This window comes from Pyxicephalus adspersus, chromosome 4, assembly GCF_032062135.1.
Source record: "Pyxicephalus adspersus chromosome 4, UCB_Pads_2.0, whole genome shotgun sequence".
Lineage (NCBI taxonomy): Eukaryota > Metazoa > Chordata > Amphibia > Anura > Pyxicephalidae > Pyxicephalus > Pyxicephalus adspersus.
The window spans coordinates 58,473,238-58,495,255 of record NC_092861.1 but is presented as its reverse complement, the minus strand read 5'-3'; the positions used below and the strand labels follow the sequence as shown (position 1 = coordinate 58,495,255).

The window sequence follows — 22,018 nt, the reverse complement described above, 5'->3', positions numbered from 1 at the left end:
GCACACGTCCAACGTTGTGGCTGCCAAATTGAACACCCTGGGTTTCCAATTGGTCCACCATCCCCCCTACTCACCTGACCTGACTCCTTCGGACTATTATCTGTTCCCGAATTTGAAGAAACACCCGAAGGGGCAACGTTTTGAAGACATTTCTGATGTCAAAGATGCTGCTGAGAGCTGATTTGCGGCCCAACCAAAGGACTTTTATTTGAATGGTCTAGAAAAGCTGCAACTACACTGTACCAAGTGCATCAGGGGGGATTATGTTGAATAAATGTGTTGTTTCATACCTTTGGCTCTCTTCTTTCTGGGCAAAGCCAGGAACTTCTCAGCACCCCTTGTATATCTTTTTTTCAAGAAGTGTGTTGTATAGATCTGAATGAGCTCCATTCAAAATAATGTTTGTTGGCATGGCATGATCTTCTGTCCAACAAAGCAAGTGCCATACAACTAAAAACTAAGCTTTCTGTCTCAATATGCTAATTTTACTTTAAAATCATGCACAACTTTTAGTGTAATATATTTATATTTGTTTATTATTTAGATGGCTTTCCACATAGTAAAAACATAACATGTATTTTTCAGACACTTACTTTCCAAGTCCAGCAATGTTAACATTTGCTAAATATATTTTATATACATCAGACTTTTATCAGCATCCTCAATCTCCTCATTTTATTATCCTATTATTCAACTCTTTTAAGGCTGGTAGTGAACCTAGCCAAATTGAAAGCTTTAGACATTAGTAGAGCTGAAGAAATATACCAGCCCTGGAAAGTGAGATTTTTTCCTAAATGAAAAAGTATAACCAGGAATTAAAATTACAAGAGGCTGCAAAGCTCTTTATCAACATAATTATCCAGAACTGTGTAACAGCTTAATCCAATGGGATTGCTCTCTAAAAGACTGAAATAAATGCTTTTACAAGGCTGTTAAGCCAAAAAATACCACTGTGCACCTATATTAAACAGACAGCACCCCAATACAGGTCTGTGCAATTAATGCATGTGTTAATTAACCAGGGTGAATTAGGGACTTTACATTGAATTATTTACTTGTGTACTTCCCATTTTCAAGGGTTGATTAAATAGCTTTTAGCAGAAAATAACTTGTTGTGTACCGATCATTTGTTGCTCATACCTTATATTTTTTGTTTAACTATAGATGACACAAGTCTTAAGTTCAGATCACCAAGAAGATGGTCTAAGATTCATCTTGTGAATTCTTTTTTTTATTGAGAAAGCCTATTTAGTTCATAGACATAGACATTAAAATAGTGTTGAAAGAATCTTTTGTCAACGTTAATGGAAGGGTTAGTACACTACTATACATTTGTATTAATATTTTTTTTTGTAGCTATTTCATCAGCTACACCTTTTTTCCAGCACAAATATCGGTTCATCTGTTGCTGTTTTATATGTGACTTACTCACCAATGATCACCATGTGCATGATCAATGTAAGTCTTATAATGTGTTATGTATTACCTTTATTTTAATAATGCAATTTCATATTAATGTATGCTAGGTTTATATGTATAGGTTAAATTTACATTTTTAAGAAGCACATAGTTGTGAAATGTTTGAAGTTTGGTTTAAGAATCAGTTTTGTCGGGAATGGGCACACATGCCCACTCTTATTTTGCTAAGATCTCTTTAAAGTGTGGCTCTCAAGATACATAGATAGATAGATAGATAGATAGATAGATAGATAGATAGATAGATAGATCTATGGCTCTGGCCGGTCCGCCCCTCCGCAGAGCAACGAACCACATTTCCTATATGGAATTGCAGGCCTCTGATGGGAGATTGGGTGGGTCCTGGTATCATGACGTCACTCTGAGGGAAGTTTCTTCCCCTTTGAGTGACATAGGCAGGGGTGTAGTGGGGTGGGTACTGAGTACGCAAAAAAATGTCCACTAGCAAAAAAAGAGTGAATAACAACACTGTTACCACTAAAGTTGAATATAAGTGTTCTTTTACTTTTAGGTATTGACTTTTACACATAATTCATATCAGTTCATACAAACACTCTCCATCCATCCGATACTGAACTGGCCCATCTGTCAAATTTTAAAACTCATTGTGTCCCCTCAGCCAAAAAGTTTGCCTACCCCTCTTCTTTACCAGTAACGTAGCTATACCCATAGCAGTGCATAATCAGAGATCAGTTCACCTTTGTTCTTGCAGCTTCTTTAGTCTCTTTGTCCATCCAGTCTAGTTCATCTAACCTGTGATCAAGTATATGTTTAATATCTTCAACAAGTTGTTGTACCTGTATGGAGTACAGAGAAAATATTGTAAAAGAGATGTAGCACATTCAAAATTAACAAGGATGAAGTAGTAGTTATCAATGCAGGGAACTTTGGACTACTTATTTATTGCTAACTTCTAGTGTCAATTATTTATGCACCTCATCTCACCTATGATTTTCACTTGGAAATGCCTTTAAATGCCCATCTTTCTTAGGATAAGGTGTGTTTATCCATCTAAGTCAGTTAGGTCAGGATCACATCAGTGTGGGGCTTAAAGATGTATTATTATATAGATGTATGCAATATTTTGCTTACCATATATAGTATATTTAGCATATTTCTTCCCAAAAAATGGTATTAAAATTACTAAGCAAAACCTTTCAGTTTTTATTCTATATCTGATTTAAGATCCAGTGACAAGCCTCTACAATGCAAGCAGAGCATAGCAAGTGAGAGGATCCAGCTGGGTGATATACACAGCTTTCAGAAAATAGGAAACAGGTGTTGCCCACATGTGATGAAGATTCTCTATAATTGAGAAAACTGACATCCAACGAATAAAAGGAGCAAGCCAGGGACAGTTCACCTGGAGAAGAAATGGCTGTTCTTCTTTAGGCTGCTCACTTCATAATATAGGTTATCACCCTGTAAGGAAATGTAAATAACATGACTTTTGCTTTCACATGATTGGATGGGTAAAGTAAGCAGAGCTTCACCTTATTCACTGAGCTAATTGAATTATTCATTCTACTTTGTGTTAAGTGAAAAGCTTAAACTCCTTTAGTAAATCAACAATATTGATTTATTTCTGTGTTTATGAATAACTGATATCAGCAAATACCTCACATTTGTAATTATAATTATGATTTTAGTACATTAGTGCTATATATAAAATACCATAAAGCTTAATTGGCACAGCATGCATCTTTTCCTACCTTTGCCTTACTGTTTGAGGAGAAATACTCTTCTACAAAGAGGGCTCCTAGTGCCATTCCAAAATGTTTATTGGCTTGAGTAAGGCATACTTTTGTCAGCTCCAGCTGCTTTTCGGAACCCTCCATCTCCTTAGACAGCTCATGAAGGGCATCTCGGAAAGGAGTAGAGAGATGTTCACTCAGTACCACCACAAGTCTCCAGAGCATGTAATTGTGAAGGACACTATGTAAAGTATAAAATAATAAATGCATTAGCTGATTATATCTAATATAACCTGAATGATTATGAATTATTTAAATGTAACTGTAAAATAATATTACGGTAAGAAACATTAAGCAAAATTAGGCTGTTATACAAATAATTCTATCTAGTAGATGAGTTTCAGTTTGTCCCTTTGTCAATTGCAAGGTTAAAGTCATAATAACTAAAGTTGAAATGCATAAAAAGTAACTAAGGAATTATAGTTTCACCAAGGGTAATAGGAGGCGGATGATTTTGGGCAAATACTTGAAGATTTATTTTCCTCTACTTTTACAGCTAGCTATTTGGCAGGTTTAATCCTCAAATTGTTCTTTACATTATAAATCCTAGTAATTGAAATGAAGCTTGTGTAATCTCCAAGCTTATAATGAACTCATCCTCCAGGGCACTCGTCACACAATCCCTTTGTTCACTGCAGTACAGACTGCTCCGTATGCAGAAGAGTAGATGAAGAAGTCAGGTCTAAGAAAAGAATGGCGGTATTATCCTGAGCACATCCCGAGCCAGCAATCCTTATTCTGTTTCAAAAGGGAATCTTGTATTATATTATATTCCTATCATAAAAGCATTGTCTTACTGTAAAAGGACTGACTATCAAATGCTGTTTATTTATTATTCTGTTACTGGCTATTGCTTTTGTTTTTCCAGGCCTGTTTCTACTACTCAGCTTTTCATACATAAAATAATATTAAACTCTAATACTGTTTCTTGCAGGCAAAATCTGAATCCAAACCTTGTACTGAGAACACAATGCTGGTCTGCTCATGCAATCACTTTGCAAACACACCACATTGACATTCAGGACACGCTAAACTCTCACCAGATCAATGACCATTAGCTTAATGTCCCAACCATAGAGTCCAGTCTGGGAGAGGTTGTGGCATGTTAGCTGTGAGTCAGCCCAGGGCTTTGTATGACATTATAGGGAAGGAAGGAGAAACAGAGAAGAATAATGATTGAGGAGGGAGCTGGAAAGACAAAGCAAGACGTAGGTTGGCAGAGAGAGAAGGTGAATGCTGAACGCATTAATGGGGACACAGAGGAACACAGAGAAATAAGAAATTCAGATGAGATAGCGGAAACCAAACAACAAGTCTGATATAGAAGCAAGCAAGAGGAGAATAAAGCTAGGACTATTCTGTTTTATAAGGTAAAATGAAATCCTTGCTAGTAAAAAAGTCATAAAGTATATTTTAATGAAGAAAACAAAAGAAAATCAAGTTGTAAAAGCAAGTTAGGTCATGCAGTAGAAGAAAGTTTTTTAGTAAAAAACAATAACAGAAAGTAGAATTTCAAAAAGGAGAGATGAGTCTTCTTTAATTGACATTACTTTCACCTCAGCAGAAACAATAAAATGTCTGTAGTGACCCTGTCGCCTTGCCTTTTCTAAGCCACCCCTGAATTCCCCATGGACAGATACCAATGAGTACCCTGTTAATATCAAAATGAAGGTGTCAGATGTCACCGCTGATACTAAGTGTAAATGAATGGCCTTTTATTGATTTTGACTAGTGATACTAAGGGCACCAGACCTCAAACTTCAATATTACTGCAAATAACTGCAAGAGATGAGCATTTATCTCCTGGGAATCTCTCTAGAGTGATGGTTGTAAAAGGTTTTAAAGATTTATGTGTATTTTTTCACCATTGGTAATAGTTTACTTACTAATATACATCCATTCATATTTAAAAGGAATGCTACAAATGAGAGCACCCACTAATCATTCTGATATATACATATACATACACAGAAAGCTGAAACGTGTTGCTGCTCCTTCACTGTCTGACTACTGCTTGTCTTGGGAAATGACTTAGTTGTGTTGCTTATCTGCAGAAATTAAGTCAGACTGTTGTTTTGCATGACTGTAAATTGCAGGACTATGTGGACATGAAAACAAATTCTTTAGCAAATGGCTTCTATGTGTATACTTCAAAGTTCCACTTTATTTAGCATCCCCACTGAATGACTAATGTTACTACTTTTTCTGTGTGTTATTTTGCACTTTAATTTTACCCTCATGTTACTTTGCTTGTTTAGTTGTTTTAGACATTGCTACATTTACTACATGTCCATGAGTTTTCTCTATGACCATCATGTTCTAAAGTAGTTGGTCTAATTCATACTTTATTTACCTATAATTCAGTAACAGTGTAGGTTTAGTGAGCACAAAGATTTTTTTGTGGGTTTTACTTTTCATAGCATGCAGCTCTGTAGCTATTTAGGGCCTGATTTATTAAAGCTCTCCAAGGCTGGACAGGATGCACTTTCATCAGTGCGGCTGGGTGATACCACAAACCTAGAAAGGATTTCATTTGCTATTGGTTAGCAAATGTTTTCAGTCCTGGATTAGATTCATTACAGGTTTGCTGGATCACCCAGATTCACTGATCAAAGTGTCTTCAGCCTTGGAGAGCTTTATTAAATACAGCCCATAGCGTCCCTTTCTGTCTACTTTCTTCATCATGATGTTTAGAATCTGCACATCACTCTTGGACTCCTACATGTGCTGTTTATCTTTAACTTCGCCCAAACCATTCCATGTCCAGCCCTCTTATCCCGAAACATGTCAAGATGAAAGAACTGTGTAACACAAAAGAGCTTGACTGACCTAAAGTGCTAGCATTTGAACTCCTAGGCTGATTTTTTGCACCTATAGTTTAGTTTACTATTATAAATATTCCAGAACCAAAATCTGCTTTGGTGTCAGAAAAACATAAAGCTGTGTCCACATTTGGGCAATCATTTCATCTAATGTAAGAACCTTTGAGCAAAATGCATGCAGTGTGGATTTGTATCAGGCTATATTAACTCAAGCTAATACTGCAGTCTTCTTTAAAAAAGGAACACATTTCTAGCAGCTGTAACTTGAAATAGAATGGTAAAGGAGTTTTAACACACATGTAATAAATTTAATACTATTCTGGAAGGAAATCATAAATTATTGAAACAGACAAGGTACTTGGTCCTTACCTGCCACTGGCATTGATTTTCAATTTAAAAGCATATCTCTTTGTCAAATGAATTGAAAGGCTTTTAGTTACTATTCATTACACCATACATTATTTTGATACTTCGTCTTTTACCTTGAAAATGCCAGAACACATGTTTATAACAAATAGAAGCTTAACAGCTGTCTCAGGGTAGGAACAGGAATTATGCCAATCACAATTTGCCTCCATCTTTATCTCAATGCATGGCTATAAATTTGTCGGCCAGCAGGATAAAACACCAAAAGGTATGAATATGATGTTACTCTACTTTTTTTCTGCAGGCAAAGTCTTAAATTTCCAAACCCTGCATGATAGTTTTGGATCTTAGCATGTGAATGTGAAATTAGCAATGTCTATACATGCTGGGTGTTGTAGTGTGCTAAGAAACCACTGTTTAAAGCGAGCAAAACTTTTTTTTTAACAAAGCATACCAGCAACATACCAAAAATGTATAGATGTGAATGGGTTTTAAAAGAAACATTGTCACCTTGCCAATGAGGGCAAAGTAAAAGTCTCTACAAAGATAATCCACCCCTAAACTCACCATTACTGTGCTCCCATGCAGCTCCTTGGTTCTCTGCAACTGGCACTGAGATTGACTACCCAACTAGGTGAGTGATGATATCATTCCTCTAATCATGTGAGAGTTTTTAGGCTTAGTGATTGGCTTCCAGCCGGCAGCACTGTCACAGGTAAGCAAGAGACATAGCCAGGTAATCTTCTTGACTGTAAGGGAGCAAGGAGCTGTGAGGAAGTGCAGGTAAGGTGGATATAAGTGTGTTGGTGTACACACTTTGCAGAGACATGGTCACTATTCCCTGTATCTTGAGAACCAAACATTTCATTGGTAATTATAGAAAGAAAGTGCTTTCTGAAAAAAATGAGTATAATCAACTAGTACACAAGATCGTGACATTTTGGCTTCTTGTAAAAAGTGTATTGTGTCGTGAGCTTGTAGGAATTTCCATTAAGCTTTGTAAATAGTCCAAAGTTTTCAAAATCAGCAGCAAACAAGAGGAAAACTAGAAACCAAGTTTGGGTTGAGTTGCCACTAAAGTCTAATGGCCGGTAAACATTTTAATATAATTAAAAGTATGTTAATAAATTATTTACTAAAAATGGTCTAAAGATTTGTTTCTAAATAGATAAAGTACTATATTTTCTTGTTATTTCATAGTTGTTGTGATTTTCCAGAATTTGTTTTCTCCTGGTGGTAGGTCTACCTCCCCTACATTCCTTTAATCTTTTATAGAAGATCATACCATATTTTGAATACATTAGGCTTGATTTATTAAAGCTCTCCAAGCCTGGAGAGAATACACTTTCATCAGTGAAGCTTGGCGATCCAACAAACCTGGAATTGATTTCTTCAATCATTTGCTATATGCAAGCTAATGTTTTGAATTGTGGACCAGATTTAGACCAGGTTTGTTAGATTACCCAGCTTCACTAATGAAAGTGTATCCTCTCCAGCCTTGGAGAGCTTTAATAAATACACATAATATAATAAAGAGCATGTCAAGAGTGGATAAAGAAAGAAATGTATCATAAAATTTCTTGGCATGCAGTTTTAGAAATTAAAAGTGAATGCAAAGATTATTTAATGTTTTCTCCTACATGGAAAAGTGTGCTATTCTCACACACTTTCCCTGGATTTTAAAAATGTTCCTGCTGAAGGAATAGAGAAGGTAGTGGAAGAGGTGAGGCAAAGCCATATTGTAGGCAGGTAGAATTATATACCACTGTTGGTTCTACTGACGGGATGTGCCAGATTGTGCATCCTGATGTTTAGGTAAGGGATTTACTGTGTAACTCACTATCTAATGTTAATATTCTGTTCTCTCTGATTGATGGTTTTGGTAAAATAATGTGAGTTGTCCTGGTGGGCTTAAACAAAGGGGCTAGAAGTGGTTTTTGGAGAAGGGTGTTCAAGAGGTACATACTGATAGAGCTAGACTTTATGTGTGACAAGGAGGAAACACATTCCCTCGGTTAAATGTTTGTGCTAATCTGGGGATTTGTCTAGGAAAAAGACCTAATGGTGTCTGTTAACTTCAGAGATGTTAAACCAGGGGTAGGCAAACAATGGTCTTTTGGCCAGATACCGCCTAGCCAGTAGTCCATTCCAGCCTAACGCCCCCCCTGGTCAATCCGTCCTAATCCCAGCCAGCAGGGGTCGGCAACCCGCAGCCCCAGAGCTGCGAGCGGCTCTTGAGCCTCCTTGGTATTCCTCGCTTCCCTATTTACCGCAGCCGGCATTAACACTTCTGCCGCCAGGGGAAGGGGACATTCCCTCTCCTCCGTATGCATTGCAGAGGAGAGGGATTTTATTTCAGGGTCCGGCCTAGTGTGCCTTCTTGACCTCCTAAAAATGGCCTAGTAGCCAAAAAAGTTTGCTGACCCCTGTGTAAGACGCTCATCTTCTGGAGAAGCCTAGATCTGCCAGATGCTGGGAGTGAGGAAACGGGCGCCTTTACTTATAATAACCTAGTCTTGAAAAAATATTAATACAACATTTGTAACCTGTAAAAGAAGACTGTAAATGATGACCTTTCCCAATGCCCACAAAACCCCACTGCACACTGTCATTTCCAGATGTCTGCTGGGAAAACTGTCAATCTCTTGAGTTTCCATGCAGCACTTGCTAAGTTCTCATTTAGTGCAGTCCTCACTTGTATTTAAACAAACATAACTTATTTACTGATATGTAGTGTTTTAATAATCTACTACTAATCTAATACTAACGAACATATGCTTATTAGGTTTAGCAGTGGAGAAGGATTTATTTTAAAAGTATTGTAACCCATGGAAAACAAGACATTAGTTCTCTACACAGTTAAGACACACCTGCTTACCTTGCTGGTGTAGTTCGTATCATATCAGATACCTTCTGCATATAATCTGTGGCCAATACAACAATTTCCTCATCCTCTGAAAATTTTTCATGAAATATTCTGTCCAGGAGGCGTTTCCATTTCAACTATATTAAAGGTTAAAATAGGATCAGGATTATAAACATACAACCTCTACAAATAGCATATTAAACGTCCAAATATATATGAGCTCATTAATTAAATAATAACTGCAGTTTGGGTGGGGTTGGTCTACCTAGACTGATATTCCAGTCTATCAAAGGTCAGTGGTACAAACTATTCAATTACTTAAAATGCCACTTGTCACACTATTAAATTATAAAAAGGAACATTCAGAAGAGGAAAACAGAAAAATATAAAACTCGTTACACTATAAGCCAAGACGAGGGTAAGTATTGCATTGTCTTTTAAAGGTAAAAAGATACTATTCATAATAGGGTTTTAATAAGGAAAATCTAAAGTCACAATCCTTACATTACCAATTAACTGTCTACTGATCAATAAGGATGAGTGTAGAAATGTTCTGTTATGGCAGCTCCCTGGCAGGAGTTCAGTCTGACCAATGAATAAATGAGCAATGGGAGTCCAACAGCATTTACATTTGACAGATCAACTAGATTCTGTCAAAGCGTCATTTACTGAGGTCCTAACAGTGCTAGAAAATTTCAGTGAATGACTCATTGGCAGATTCAAGTAAATTCTGTGAGTCCTGGTCTTCAGCTAATTTTTCACCTGGTCTGACCTGAGCTCTGACCTTGGATAACTCTTTGAGATTGGATTTCACTTTTATCCTGATCCAGAGATTACCCCGGTTTGTCATTTAATTCCTTGATCTTGACCTTGCTTATCACTTTGTACTGCACCTGCCAGCAAGTCACTGACCTCGACCTGTGGTCTGACACTATTTCTGCCTTCCATCCTGTGCCTTCCATGCCAGCAAGTTACTAATTTCAGCTTGTTTTCTGATCTGCTTCTACTCACTGATCTGTGCTTCATTCTGCCACCAAGGTATTTACCATAGTTATTTCACTGGGTAGATTTGTCCTCATATCCTGCCCTGAAGATTTAACAGCAACTCTTTACAAAGCAAGGGAAAATCCACTGTTAAAAATTGGCCAGGTGACTCTAAAAAGAAGCCCGCAGCACAGCAAGATAGGCGTGGGGCCTTCATGACAGGGGGCAAGGAATAGCCCAGGGGGGAAAAGTTAAAGAGAGAAGGAGGGGTCAAGAATGGGATTGGTTAGAAGTTAAGGGTGGAGTGGAAGAAGAAAAAGGTTAGGAGTTTTTGGGAAGAAAAAGTTTCCCGCCCATCCCTATAGCAAGGGTGGGGGTGTATTAGGAGTAGTTGGAATACATATATAACGTTGTTTTAAATAAAATAAAGAAGGTGATAGGGGCAGGGGTGGGGGCTGACTAGCAGGGGGTGAATGAACAGGAGGGAAGGGGCAAGGTCTGAGCTACCCTGGTCACGGAAGATTTCCTATCACCTCAATTTGTTTCTGTTCTGGTGAAATACAGAGGGTGAATCGCCATAACAAGGACACAGACAGTTATGGAAAAAAATGACAAGAGTTTTAACATTTCAACTCTGTACTGCAAAAACAAAGTTTAGTTACACTTTAAGTATTGATGGTGGTTGATTGGTGGTTTCTGTGTGTAATCCCTCTGTGTGACTTTGCACATATTGATTGGATGAATAAACCTGCACAACTGTTACAGCAACAGAGTCTCATGCTGATCATTCCATGGCTATTCATTAGCTTTGTTTGCTCACAGAAGGAAGTTTTTGAAATTCTGCTTTATATCACGTGATTAGCCAAAATATAATGACACTATACAGCAGGGAATATTTCAGATTGTTTGTTGAAAAGTTTTATAGTACATTAGGTATTGGCGTGTCTAAAATAAATTACTTTAAAGCCACATTACAGTTTCCTCCCTGGCACTATAGCTGTAGAAGGAAGATCCTGAGCTATGTAGATATAGTATCGGATAAAGATAACACTGCTAGAACTAAACAGAACCTCTAAAGCTCCATGCACAGGTCAGACGATTGAAAATCTGACATGTATACAGCGGTCCCTCAACATCGATCATTACCCACCATTGCAGATTCATGAAAAACCAATCAGGAATAGCCACTGTGCATTCCTGTGCTGGGCAGCACAGAGGGGCGACCTGATGTCTTTAAGGCTTTAGGTCATTCTTTAAATTTTACACATGAGTGAAATGACTGAGCCAATCACCAAGTAAGGAGGGAACATCAGGGGCCATGGTCACAGGTACACCCACAGGTCAAGCAGGTGAACAGAATTTAGATTAACATGAAATCTGTTTAACATCACTATTCTCCGTGTCTGGATGCTGTCACAAACCATTCCTCAAGAAGAAACATTCCAAAGAATGTTCCTCCTGATTAAGCAAGTCGAACAAGCAAGTGAAATGCATTGGGGAACATTGGGAAATAATTGTTGTAGTGAAAAATGTATCATAAATGATCAAATGTATATGAATGTGATTTTAAATGTATATAGTAAAGTTTGTCATAAAGTCCCATGTTTGTTTGTTGAAATTGTATATATTGAAAGGGATGTGATGTGGTACTAATTGTTATTGACAATGGTAAATTGACATACAGAGAACAGGGGCATGGAGAATAAAAAAATGGACAGATGTTCCAGGCTTACCCTACTCTATAAAAAAAAACATATGGCTAGACATACATATAAAGATAGATATTTTTTTATGGCAGTAGGCTAGGTCAGCCACAGCATTCTAATCAAATTGTGTGCACTGATCATATTTAGTCTTCTGTCTGCCTGCTCAAACACCAGGGTTGTCTTTGTCTTTACATACACATACATTAATCTTCATTTTTATTCTATTCTATTACATACATACAAATATAGTACGTTTATAGATAACTTACATCTGGTGCAATTTGCTGAAGCTGAGATATTGTAACCTTGTTGTACATGGTGCTGATGTCACGTCTTATGTCATCAAATTCGGAAATGGTGATCTAATGCAAGATGAAAAGAGATAACACTACATTACAAAGCAGCCTACAACAAATCACATAGGGCATTAATTAAATAAGCAACACTTACATTGGCCAGATCATGTTCCAGTTGCAGAATTTCCTGCACTTTTTTCTCTGTATCTTCCACTCCTAAAAGACTGAGTGTCTTCTGCATGAAAACCTTGTAAGCAGCCAATATCTATGGTTTTTAACAAAACAAAGCTTAGTGCTCGATATTGTAGCACCATCAGTGCATATAAATTGTATACTGTAAATTGCAATTATATTAACACACATTTCCTAAACACCTTTCCTGTGAAAGCTAACATTTTAATGATTTTTCTGAATTTACTTTTGTAATAAGTAATATTCATATCTTGGCTGACAGCTAAATCCTTTTTACCCAATTCCCTAATGGCGCCGTCTTTCTACAAACTGACAACGATCACATTATTTTTACACATGTACACACTAATTAAACTTGGATAAAGCAGTTATTTTAGCTATTTGAAATACAATTGGAGTTTTTCAATTAGAATACAGAATTTAATATTTACTATTGTACCTTTTCACTGTCTTCATCTTGTCCTAAGTACAGAGTTCTTTCTGGCAAAGTTAGGCCATCTTGATCTATCTATTGGGAAAAAGAACAATTACATATGGAATGAACTGATGACAGTGTCAGTAAAATGTTCAGGATACAGATCCTAGGAAGGGGTTATTTCTAGCAACAGAGTAAATGCATGAATGAAAAATATGCTTTTAATTATTTTCATAAGTATAGGTGCTTATCATTATTTTACTTTTAAGAGATAACTGCAGAAAGCCTTTCCTTTGGGGATTTATGAAAGCTCTTACAGAGATAAAGGTAAAGAAAAATCTGTCACATGCTTTAAATTTCTCAGCTGTTCTTCTACTTATAAGCTTTTATAGGAGAGATCACTTTTACTCCCTGCCTACCTGTGAAACAGTTTTTACTTATGTCAATGAGCATTCTGTAAATTGCTAGAGAGGTCCATAAACTGATGTGTAAAATGGAATCTGCAGATAAGCAAAGAACTTGGTGATGCAGATCATGAGACTGGATGAAATGGTATGTGTTAATTATACTCTATCCTTTTATCTATACCAACAAAGTCCCTGACATTAGGAAGTATCTGTAGAGGTGCCTTGTTAAATGGATATCCCCCTGACATCCTAGGAGATTACTTTTATAAGAACTGGACCTAATCAGAGGCTCAGGTGCACACACAGGTACTATGAACACCCTCACATAATTTGACAGATTACCCCAATACATTTCTTAGGCTATATACCTCCCAATTCCATGCATAGCTGAAATAGATTTACACTGCTATGTAATCTCATTTTTCTGGGCATTAGGGATTTCTGTGGGGAGAGTTTAGAACACAATACTAGAAAAGCTTATGGGGATTTTAAAGACCCAGGCATTGCATTAAAACTAATTTTTCCAATTATTAATCTTGTTCAAGTTGAACAACTGAAACAAATCTTTAGTGTGTTAGTACATTGCAAAATGATTTATTCTGAAAGAATGTCCATTGTACTAAGGAAACGCAGCTCTTACACACAGGTGTTGCAAAGTATTACCAATCGTTGTGGTATACTACAACAGAAAAAATTTTGCGTGTCCATTGTTTGGTCCATCCCTGTATTGCCAGCCTGCTAAAATAAATAGGCTGCCTTAATACTTCATACATGATGGGAACAAGGGTGTGTAGACAAACCCCTAAAGCAGTGTTTCACAACCCTAGGGTACCTCTAGGACAGGAGTCAGCAACCTTTACTAACAAAAGAGCTATTTTGCTCTTCCTTCTTCCACTAAAGAAAAATAATCTGGAGCCACAAAACATAACAGAGCTTAAAAACTTTGAAAAGTTTAATCTTTTTTTAATTTTACGTGCTACAACAACAGAATACAACACACATAAGTGCAGTGTGCTTGTGTAGGCCTATTTTGAAATAAATTAAACACTGAATTATGCCCCTAGTATCATGATTAATTTTATGAATTAGTGCAGTATTTATTGTATTTCACTGGATTTATTATACTCATGATTAAAGTAATCAGTAATCTTTCTTGTATATACTTTTATATTTTAAAGCAGTAGCAATATATTTCAGCAATCTTCAGTAATTTATGTAATAATTAATTAATAATTAGTAACTGATAAATAGATTATTCAGTAATTAAATATATATATGAATATTAGTACAAAGTTACATAAATAAATTAATATATAGCCTACATAATTATGTATATCAAATTTGTACACACACTTATGTATATCAAACATTACATTGTAGGATTAATTCTTAAGAAACTTATATTTGAACGGGGTAGATTTTTTTGATGAGCAGAATTTGTTATGTTCTGATGATGGCCTAATGATGAAATTGTAGGGGGTGCTAGCCACAGGTGTCCACCACCTGCACCTCTAATTTTGTTCACCTGTACCCCTCTATTCCTGAGAAATTGGGGTTCAGGTGCTAGAAGCTTCCAGCAATGTGTAACAGGGTAGAATTTTGTGATGGGCAGCATGCGGCTCCTGAGCCGTGGGTTGTCAACCCCTGCTCTAGGCGTTGCTAGGGGTTCCTTAAGCAATGTGCTTCTCAGGTCAGTTTAAGTGACACCGATGGCCATCTGTAAGGGTGACATTTTTCCACTGGCTAGCAATGTTCTTCCTACTGACCACCACACTATTGCACTGTGAGCTGTGGATATAGTAATTATAGAAGGGGTTCACTAAAGACATAAAAGATGTTTAAAGGGTTCCCCCATGTTAAAAAGGTTGACAAAGGCTTCCTTATATTAAGTAAAATGAAAAATGTCCAGATACGTGAAAATGTCACAAATTCTACCTCAAAACTTTTTTGGAACAAATAGTTTTTGGTTGGAATTTGGGATGTTCATTTTCTTTTCCTGCTGCTACTTCTCATATTTTCCTGCTGCTGCCTAATTGACCCAGAATGCTTTGCAACCAGCAGGGAGTCAGGAACAGCAGCGGTTTGAAAAAGAAATTACCGGCAGCAATAAAAAAAATGCAACCTTAAAAAGAAGCTAAAATATTAAAGTTAGTGTCCAGACAGAAAGTCTTATAGAAAAACCACAGGAAGGGAAAGAACTTGTCCGGAGAATGTTCAACACACTGAATACATTATGTTGTATTTGAATGCTACACATGTATATCCAGCCATACCATTATGGAAATGTTTTATTGCAACAGACAAAACAAGGCAATATACTTTAATATAATACCAACTATATACCAAATATATATACTATTATAATACCAACTAGGTTTTTATGAAGATCAATAAATCTCATAAAACACAACATAATATTAATTTGACGTTTGATAAATAGGCCACAAAGTAAACAACCTCATGTCAGCAAGTAATGTCTGGCAATTACTAGTTATTTAGGGGGATCTATATGACCAAGAGATGGAATATTGCCCATTTCCTGGGGACCAACGGAAAATATATTTCTGTAAACACTAGTAAAGCTTCTTTTCAATGTTTTCTGCCTCTGAGATATACAGCTAGAATAGGTGGATTAAAGGCGACCCAAAGGAGTAAAACAATTTAGATATCTTTTCAAATATTATTACTTAAAAGTCACTATTATAAAAAATAAAGCACAACTTTGTGAATTTCCTTTTCTTTGTTTTAATTCTTTTTTTGATCACTTTACTATTGGTGTTTTAAAGAAGTCAAAATAATAGAAACTATTTCCCCATGGCGCTGGTTCTGTCCTCTGCAGTCTTTGTTGCTCTCTCCCATCATTTCTCCCACGATTTTGAAATTCTTCTCTGCTTCTACTTTTCTACCACTTGGCCTGTGCTTATAAGGGAAGCCAGCCAAGACATTAGAACAAATTATACAGTATGAAAAAAGATAATCTATAAAGTGATTCTGAAGGTTGCTTTGACCTTCGTAGAGCTTGCCAGAACCCCCCTCCTCTCAGTTGGCTCTTTTAGACTGTCCCCCTCCCTTCTTCCTTCCTGGACCCAGCAGAGATGAGCCAAAGCCCTAACTTTGTTTCACCTTCCTTTGCATGCTGCTCGGACAAATATACCGACATATACGCTGCATTATTCCGACACCAGTTGCAGGTTAACTTTTTGTGACCTACCAAAGTACCGCACAAATTTCATTTTCATTTTATGCTGCATTTGAATTGTAGACCTTTCTGGGAAGTCTATTAAATGTGGCAAAATATAATAATGATAAATATGTGGGAAAATTTTTTTTGACAATATTAGCATGGTGGGAATTTTATTATTTTAACATTATATGCACACAAGCCTTTCGAAGACATTCTACTAATGCCTTTGATCTTTAAAGGGAGTGGTTATCATTTATTGGTTGGTTTAAAACAAGAAATATCTGTATTGCCTCAAATGACCAATCAGCTTGTAAATTTAATTTTTCTGAAAATAGGAGGAAATTTGAATGACTGCTTTATTGCTGCTTCAAAATACTGATTAAACAGGTAAAGCTACCTTCCACATAAAGTTTTACAGATTAAATGCACTGTTTAATACAAAAATGGTAGAAAAACTAGTTTGTAGAATTAATATTAGGTGTAAACATTTAAAATTGTTATTCCTGTCACTGCTAAATGCAAAGCCTCGTGTGTTTCCATTTTATCACTGTCTGTTTTACAAAGAACTAATCCCACCCGGGAAGTATTTCCCTTTCTTTGAATTCCAGTAAGCCCACTATACGACATTTATGATGATTGGAAGGGACATCATCTTTAACCTAGTTCTCTGGATAGAGATCTGAGCTCACAAATGATATTAGCGAAAATCAATACATCACCGCCAGGACTGTCACATCTGTCCTGGACTTAACCCTTGGATGAGAGATATCCTTTTCTATCTTCTATCTCCTGTGCAAATACATTACAGGCATATAACAAAACCTACAGGCCTGATAATAGAAATCTACAGAGATTGTAAAAAAAAGTCAAGATTTCTCTTGGTAATATGGACAAAATGTTTTTTTTAATTAAAATTCAAGAAAGGGGGCCCAGGGCTGCGTAAAAGGAGATTAGACAATATTATTACCAATATGTTTTTACATGACTCCCCTTACCCCTGTATGTTTATGACTTATTTTGACTGATGTTAACTAATTTTAGGGGTTGAGGGGTTGTCTAATACTTACTTTTATCTTTGGTCTCATGGCAGATGGAGTTGTTCCTTACTTCCATTCCAGTCCCTGAACCCTCAATATCATCAGGTATAATGCAGCGCAAGTGGTGGCTGCTCGTGCTACATTGTACCTCTTGCCAACAGCAAACAAAACATGTGTAACCAATGAAAGATCATTTATGTGGTGTATGCGATAAATTACCAGAAATATGTACAATATTTGAGAAGACTAGATGGGAGGAAAAGCATACCTTAATAAAATGTGTCAGTGGTGAAAGAACTATTTAATAATGTGTATGCAAAGAAGCAAATTTAGTGCTATGTAAGCAAGGCAAGTGTATGGAACATAGAAGGTCTCCTGTGGTTCTCCATCTGTCCTTCAGTTTTACCATAAATAATGTTACAGAACTTTAATGTGTTGTGTGTTAAATGTAATTTGATGAACATGCTCTTCTCTGGATCAGGTACATCAGATCTCTGCACACTTAGAATGTGTGAGCCTTCATGTAAGAAAGTTGCTGTTGTGCAGTGATCCACATTGATCCAGTCATACAGTGATCATGTTTTCAGAACCAGACACCACGTTCAAGGCAGACAATAACATATTTCTAAGTATACTAAAAGGTAAAGGACTGGACTGCACGATAATATTATATAGGTTCTAGTTGTTGCTACATGGTTTTAATTTCAACACTATGATTCATACACTTAGAACCGATTTGTCATCTGGGGTGAAAGTTTTTTAAACTCTTCTATAGGTCAGATCTAAATGTTAATACAAAGTGGGCCTTTTCCCTGAACCTCTGGCCCTGGCATTTTTTGTATACCTGTGTATGATGCCCAATGTTATTATTATACTAATAATGCTAATCATATACCTGGGCCTAGTAGAAGGGATATACTTGTCTATGATGGAATAAAATACATAGCTTTGGTTGGAGAGATCAAAAAAAGACTCTGTTAGCTTTTGCAATAACCATAATAACCAAAGCTGTTTCCCTGCTGTCAAATACTGCTACCTGTTCATGTAATCAAATCTGGCTCACCATATAAAAAAAGCTTGATACAAATGTCAGTATAGATTGTAAAGAACTGCGGCACACAATTTACCGATTTCTGTTACAAAGTAGTTATTCTATTAAATAGAGCAAACATACCACAGATTTCAGTAAAAAAATAAAAATAAAATGGCCTTCTAACTTGATAGCATCTTGATCTTGACTGTTAAAACAAATCACAGCGCCTGATTGCTTTCTGTTAATTAGATTTGACTCTAATAAGCACTGCCCTAGTCTTGCAGTATTATCTTAATCACTTGTTTGCAATCATTTCATTTGGAAGCCATGGATTCAAGATACCAAACAGCCATTTTTTTCAAGCCAAGTGGATAACCTTGTTCCCTTGGCAGTCCTAGACACTGCGATACATTATTTTGGGGCAGAAGGCCAAGTCAGTGGCACTTTAATGCCGGTTTAATTGATAGTCACACGACTGCTTGTCCATATGGCAAATCCTTCCCTGCACGCTGTGATAACCAGCAGGAAAGTAGCTTCCCTTGGGACTTTTGTCCTTGCATCAGATCAGTGCTTGGTAACCCTAATATTTATTGGGGCACACATACAGAATTTTCTTCTCCTAGGGTATAGATCTTTTGTGACAGTCAAATGCTAACCATTTAATCACTCTCTTGATATTACTGTCTTTACTGAATAACTTCTGTAACATATGTGTATATAGATTTATTAAGGCTGGCTACTATATTGAGATGCACAAAAGATCAGTAATTAAATATATGGTAGAATGTGCCAGCGATATTAAACTATTGATCAATACTCAGTGCACATCTCAGCCTAAATAAAGGTGTCCTGGGACTCTCGGTGGCCACATGTCCTTCCTTTTTTATGTTCTACTTATGCATCTCTGAACAGCTGTGAGTCTTCAATGTTCAGTTCATTTTCTGTTCAGCTCATTTACTCCTAATTATCTTCAGCCAGTGGCAAAGCTAACTTCTAGAGGGCTGTTTACTGCAGCTTGTCCCAGAAACGGGCCCCAGTAGTGCTTTGTGTTACCCTGAAGTTTGTCTTTTTAATTTGCTTAGTAATACACTTAAAATAAATAAGGCAAACTGAAATATGCTAGTAACTATTTCAAATATATATATATATATATATATATATAATAAAAATTAAATAAACATTATTACCCAAATATTGCAATAATTAATCACATTTTCTATGTTTAATAAAATGTATACATAATGTATAAAAACAACAAAAAAGACAAACAAAATGTAGTTTTATTAAAGTAGGGAGGGTTAGATCCTCTATCATGTTATTGCTGTCCCTGCTAGTGAGATTCATTCCTATTTATTTGTCCTGGTCACCATTGTCAATAAGATGGAAAGTTATGGGAAAGCCAACATGCTGAGTTGTTATCTGAGTACCAGGTGAGAATGCCTAATGGAAAAAACTCTCTGGGATAACAATTTTGAATTTTCACTTGATTTACTTACATAGCCTGTTTTGTCTTTAGGACATATTGTGAAGGAAATCTTTCCCGAGGGGTGCAGAGAGCAAAAAATTTTTTTGCAAACTTCACTACTCTATACCTTACCAACTGGGTCCTTTATTGCAGAAGAGACAGGCGATGTCACTTAGTTATGTGCACCATTGTCTAAGGTGTGACCGGAAAGATCAGCTTTAAATTCAGACCACTGGCATTCTTTGCTTTGAGTTCACCAATGGCAGTTTACATATTCTCTCAGTAAAAGATCCACTTTAACAATGCATTCTCTTTTTCCAAATGGAAGGCATGGGGAACACCCCCTTCTGTTTTAGGTGAGGTAACTTTCTAATAAAAAATAAAATAAATAAAATAAAAATAATAATAATAAAATAAAATAATTATTTATGTCTATTCTATTTGCATATATGGTATAAGTGAAAATGTAATAAAGCATCTAAATTCATGTAGATGTCCTGGTCTAAGGAGTATTGGCCCAGTCTAGTGTACACAAGATCATGGTGATCTAGGCTGTACCATTAGTCCCTGAGTTATATATATGATAGGTACTGTAGGTTTGTTCTTAAGTTGAATTTGTATGTAAGTCGGAACAGGTACATTATTTTAATACCTGCATTTAGGACAGACATTCATTAACGTCTGGAGCAAGCTGTGCTTTGATATGCAAAAAGAAACAACTGCAGAGTTTGTCTTGGTCATTAAAGAGTTACAAGATGCTACAGATCATCTCAGCTCTTAAGATCACCTACCTCAACTGTGTTTAGCAAAAGATTTCTTCTTTCTTCATCAACCCTCCCTCCATCCTGCACAGGAGTGAGCAGAGAAGCCCCGTTCATATCTAGGAGTCGTCCGTATGTCGGGTGTCCTTATCTCAGCGACTACCTGTACATTATTATTTTAAAGGGTATAATATTTAAGTAGAAATGTTTACAAATTGTTGAGGTATCCTCCATGGGCATACAGAGATTAGTAGTAGGTAAAACGGGGCTCAACATGCGTAGAACTGAAGAAATGTTGACTTGTTCAGATAAGATGTTAAGAATTATTAACATAGAAATCACATCAAATCTCATTGTGAATTACTTTTAGAAAAGCTAAACTTATCCAAGCTGAAACTTCACTGCCCACTTTTGAACTTAGACTGTAGGCAATTCGGACAGCACTATTTATCATTACAACAGAGAAAATCATTGTAAAAAAAGTAAATCAGATCTCTAACAATTAGGATACATGTTTTAGGTTAAAAGTGTAGGCCCAAGTTAACACCCTCACACAGCACAGACACTAGATCACAGGTCTGCAAACTCCAGCCTTTAGGCCAGAAGATTGCATTGGGGACGAGAGGGATTTCCCTTCACGGGTGTTCCCAGTGGGGGGTGGAGCCATCAGCGTGGAAATGCCGCCGGGGTAAGGGGACATTCCCTCTACTCCGTATGCATTGCAGAGGAGAAGGATTTTCCTCCAGAGGCTTTCCTGGTGGGGGAGGGGGGGCTGAACCATCAGCGCGGGACTCGAGAGAGAGTCTGGCCCAGTATGCCTTCTTGACCTCCTGAAATGGCCTAGCAGCCAAAAAAGTTTGCTGACCCTTGCACTAGATGATTGAAAGGCAAGAAAACAAATAGCTGGATGAAGAGTCAAGACGAGCACCGATTGGTGGTAGATGGCTTGATGTTGTTTTTAGTCCATCAGACAGGAAATGAGGTGGCTTCAAGATACCTACTGCAGCTTCTAATGCTGGTCGTGTAGAAGGAGAAGCAAAAAGAAAAATTACACTATTCATTGTTATGAAATGCCTTAAGGGACAATCTATAAGTGTGAAAGACAAAAAGTAAGCTTTTAGTTTAACCAGTACATTATACTCCTAGTGAGCTTGAATTACTAAAATATGAAAGCGAGCCAAAAGAAAAATTGACCAGCATTTACTTTAACTAATGGGGAAGCTGTATTTTCTCACACATCTATGTACAGTATTT

The 22,018-nt window shown here is 36.7% G+C and overlaps 1 protein-coding gene across 2 annotated transcripts in view; it reads right to left on the bottom strand.

Moving 5' to 3' along the window:
- ECEL1 (endothelin converting enzyme like 1) overlaps positions 1–22,018 on the bottom strand; it is a 57,567-nt gene that overhangs the window by 17,519 nt on the left and 18,030 nt on the right. For both annotated transcript variants that reach the window (XM_072408307.1, XM_072408308.1), the window contains 6 exons: positions 12,902–12,970; positions 12,425–12,535; positions 12,244–12,336; positions 9,297–9,421; positions 3,189–3,411; positions 2,175–2,273 (listed from right to left, as the gene is read on the bottom strand). In XM_072408307.1, coding sequence (XP_072264408.1) covers positions 2,175–2,273; positions 3,189–3,411; positions 9,297–9,421; positions 12,244–12,336; positions 12,425–12,535; positions 12,902–12,970 — 720 coding nt within the window. The remainder of the gene's footprint in view (positions 1–2,174; positions 2,274–3,188; positions 3,412–9,296; positions 9,422–12,243; positions 12,337–12,424; positions 12,536–12,901; positions 12,971–22,018) is intronic.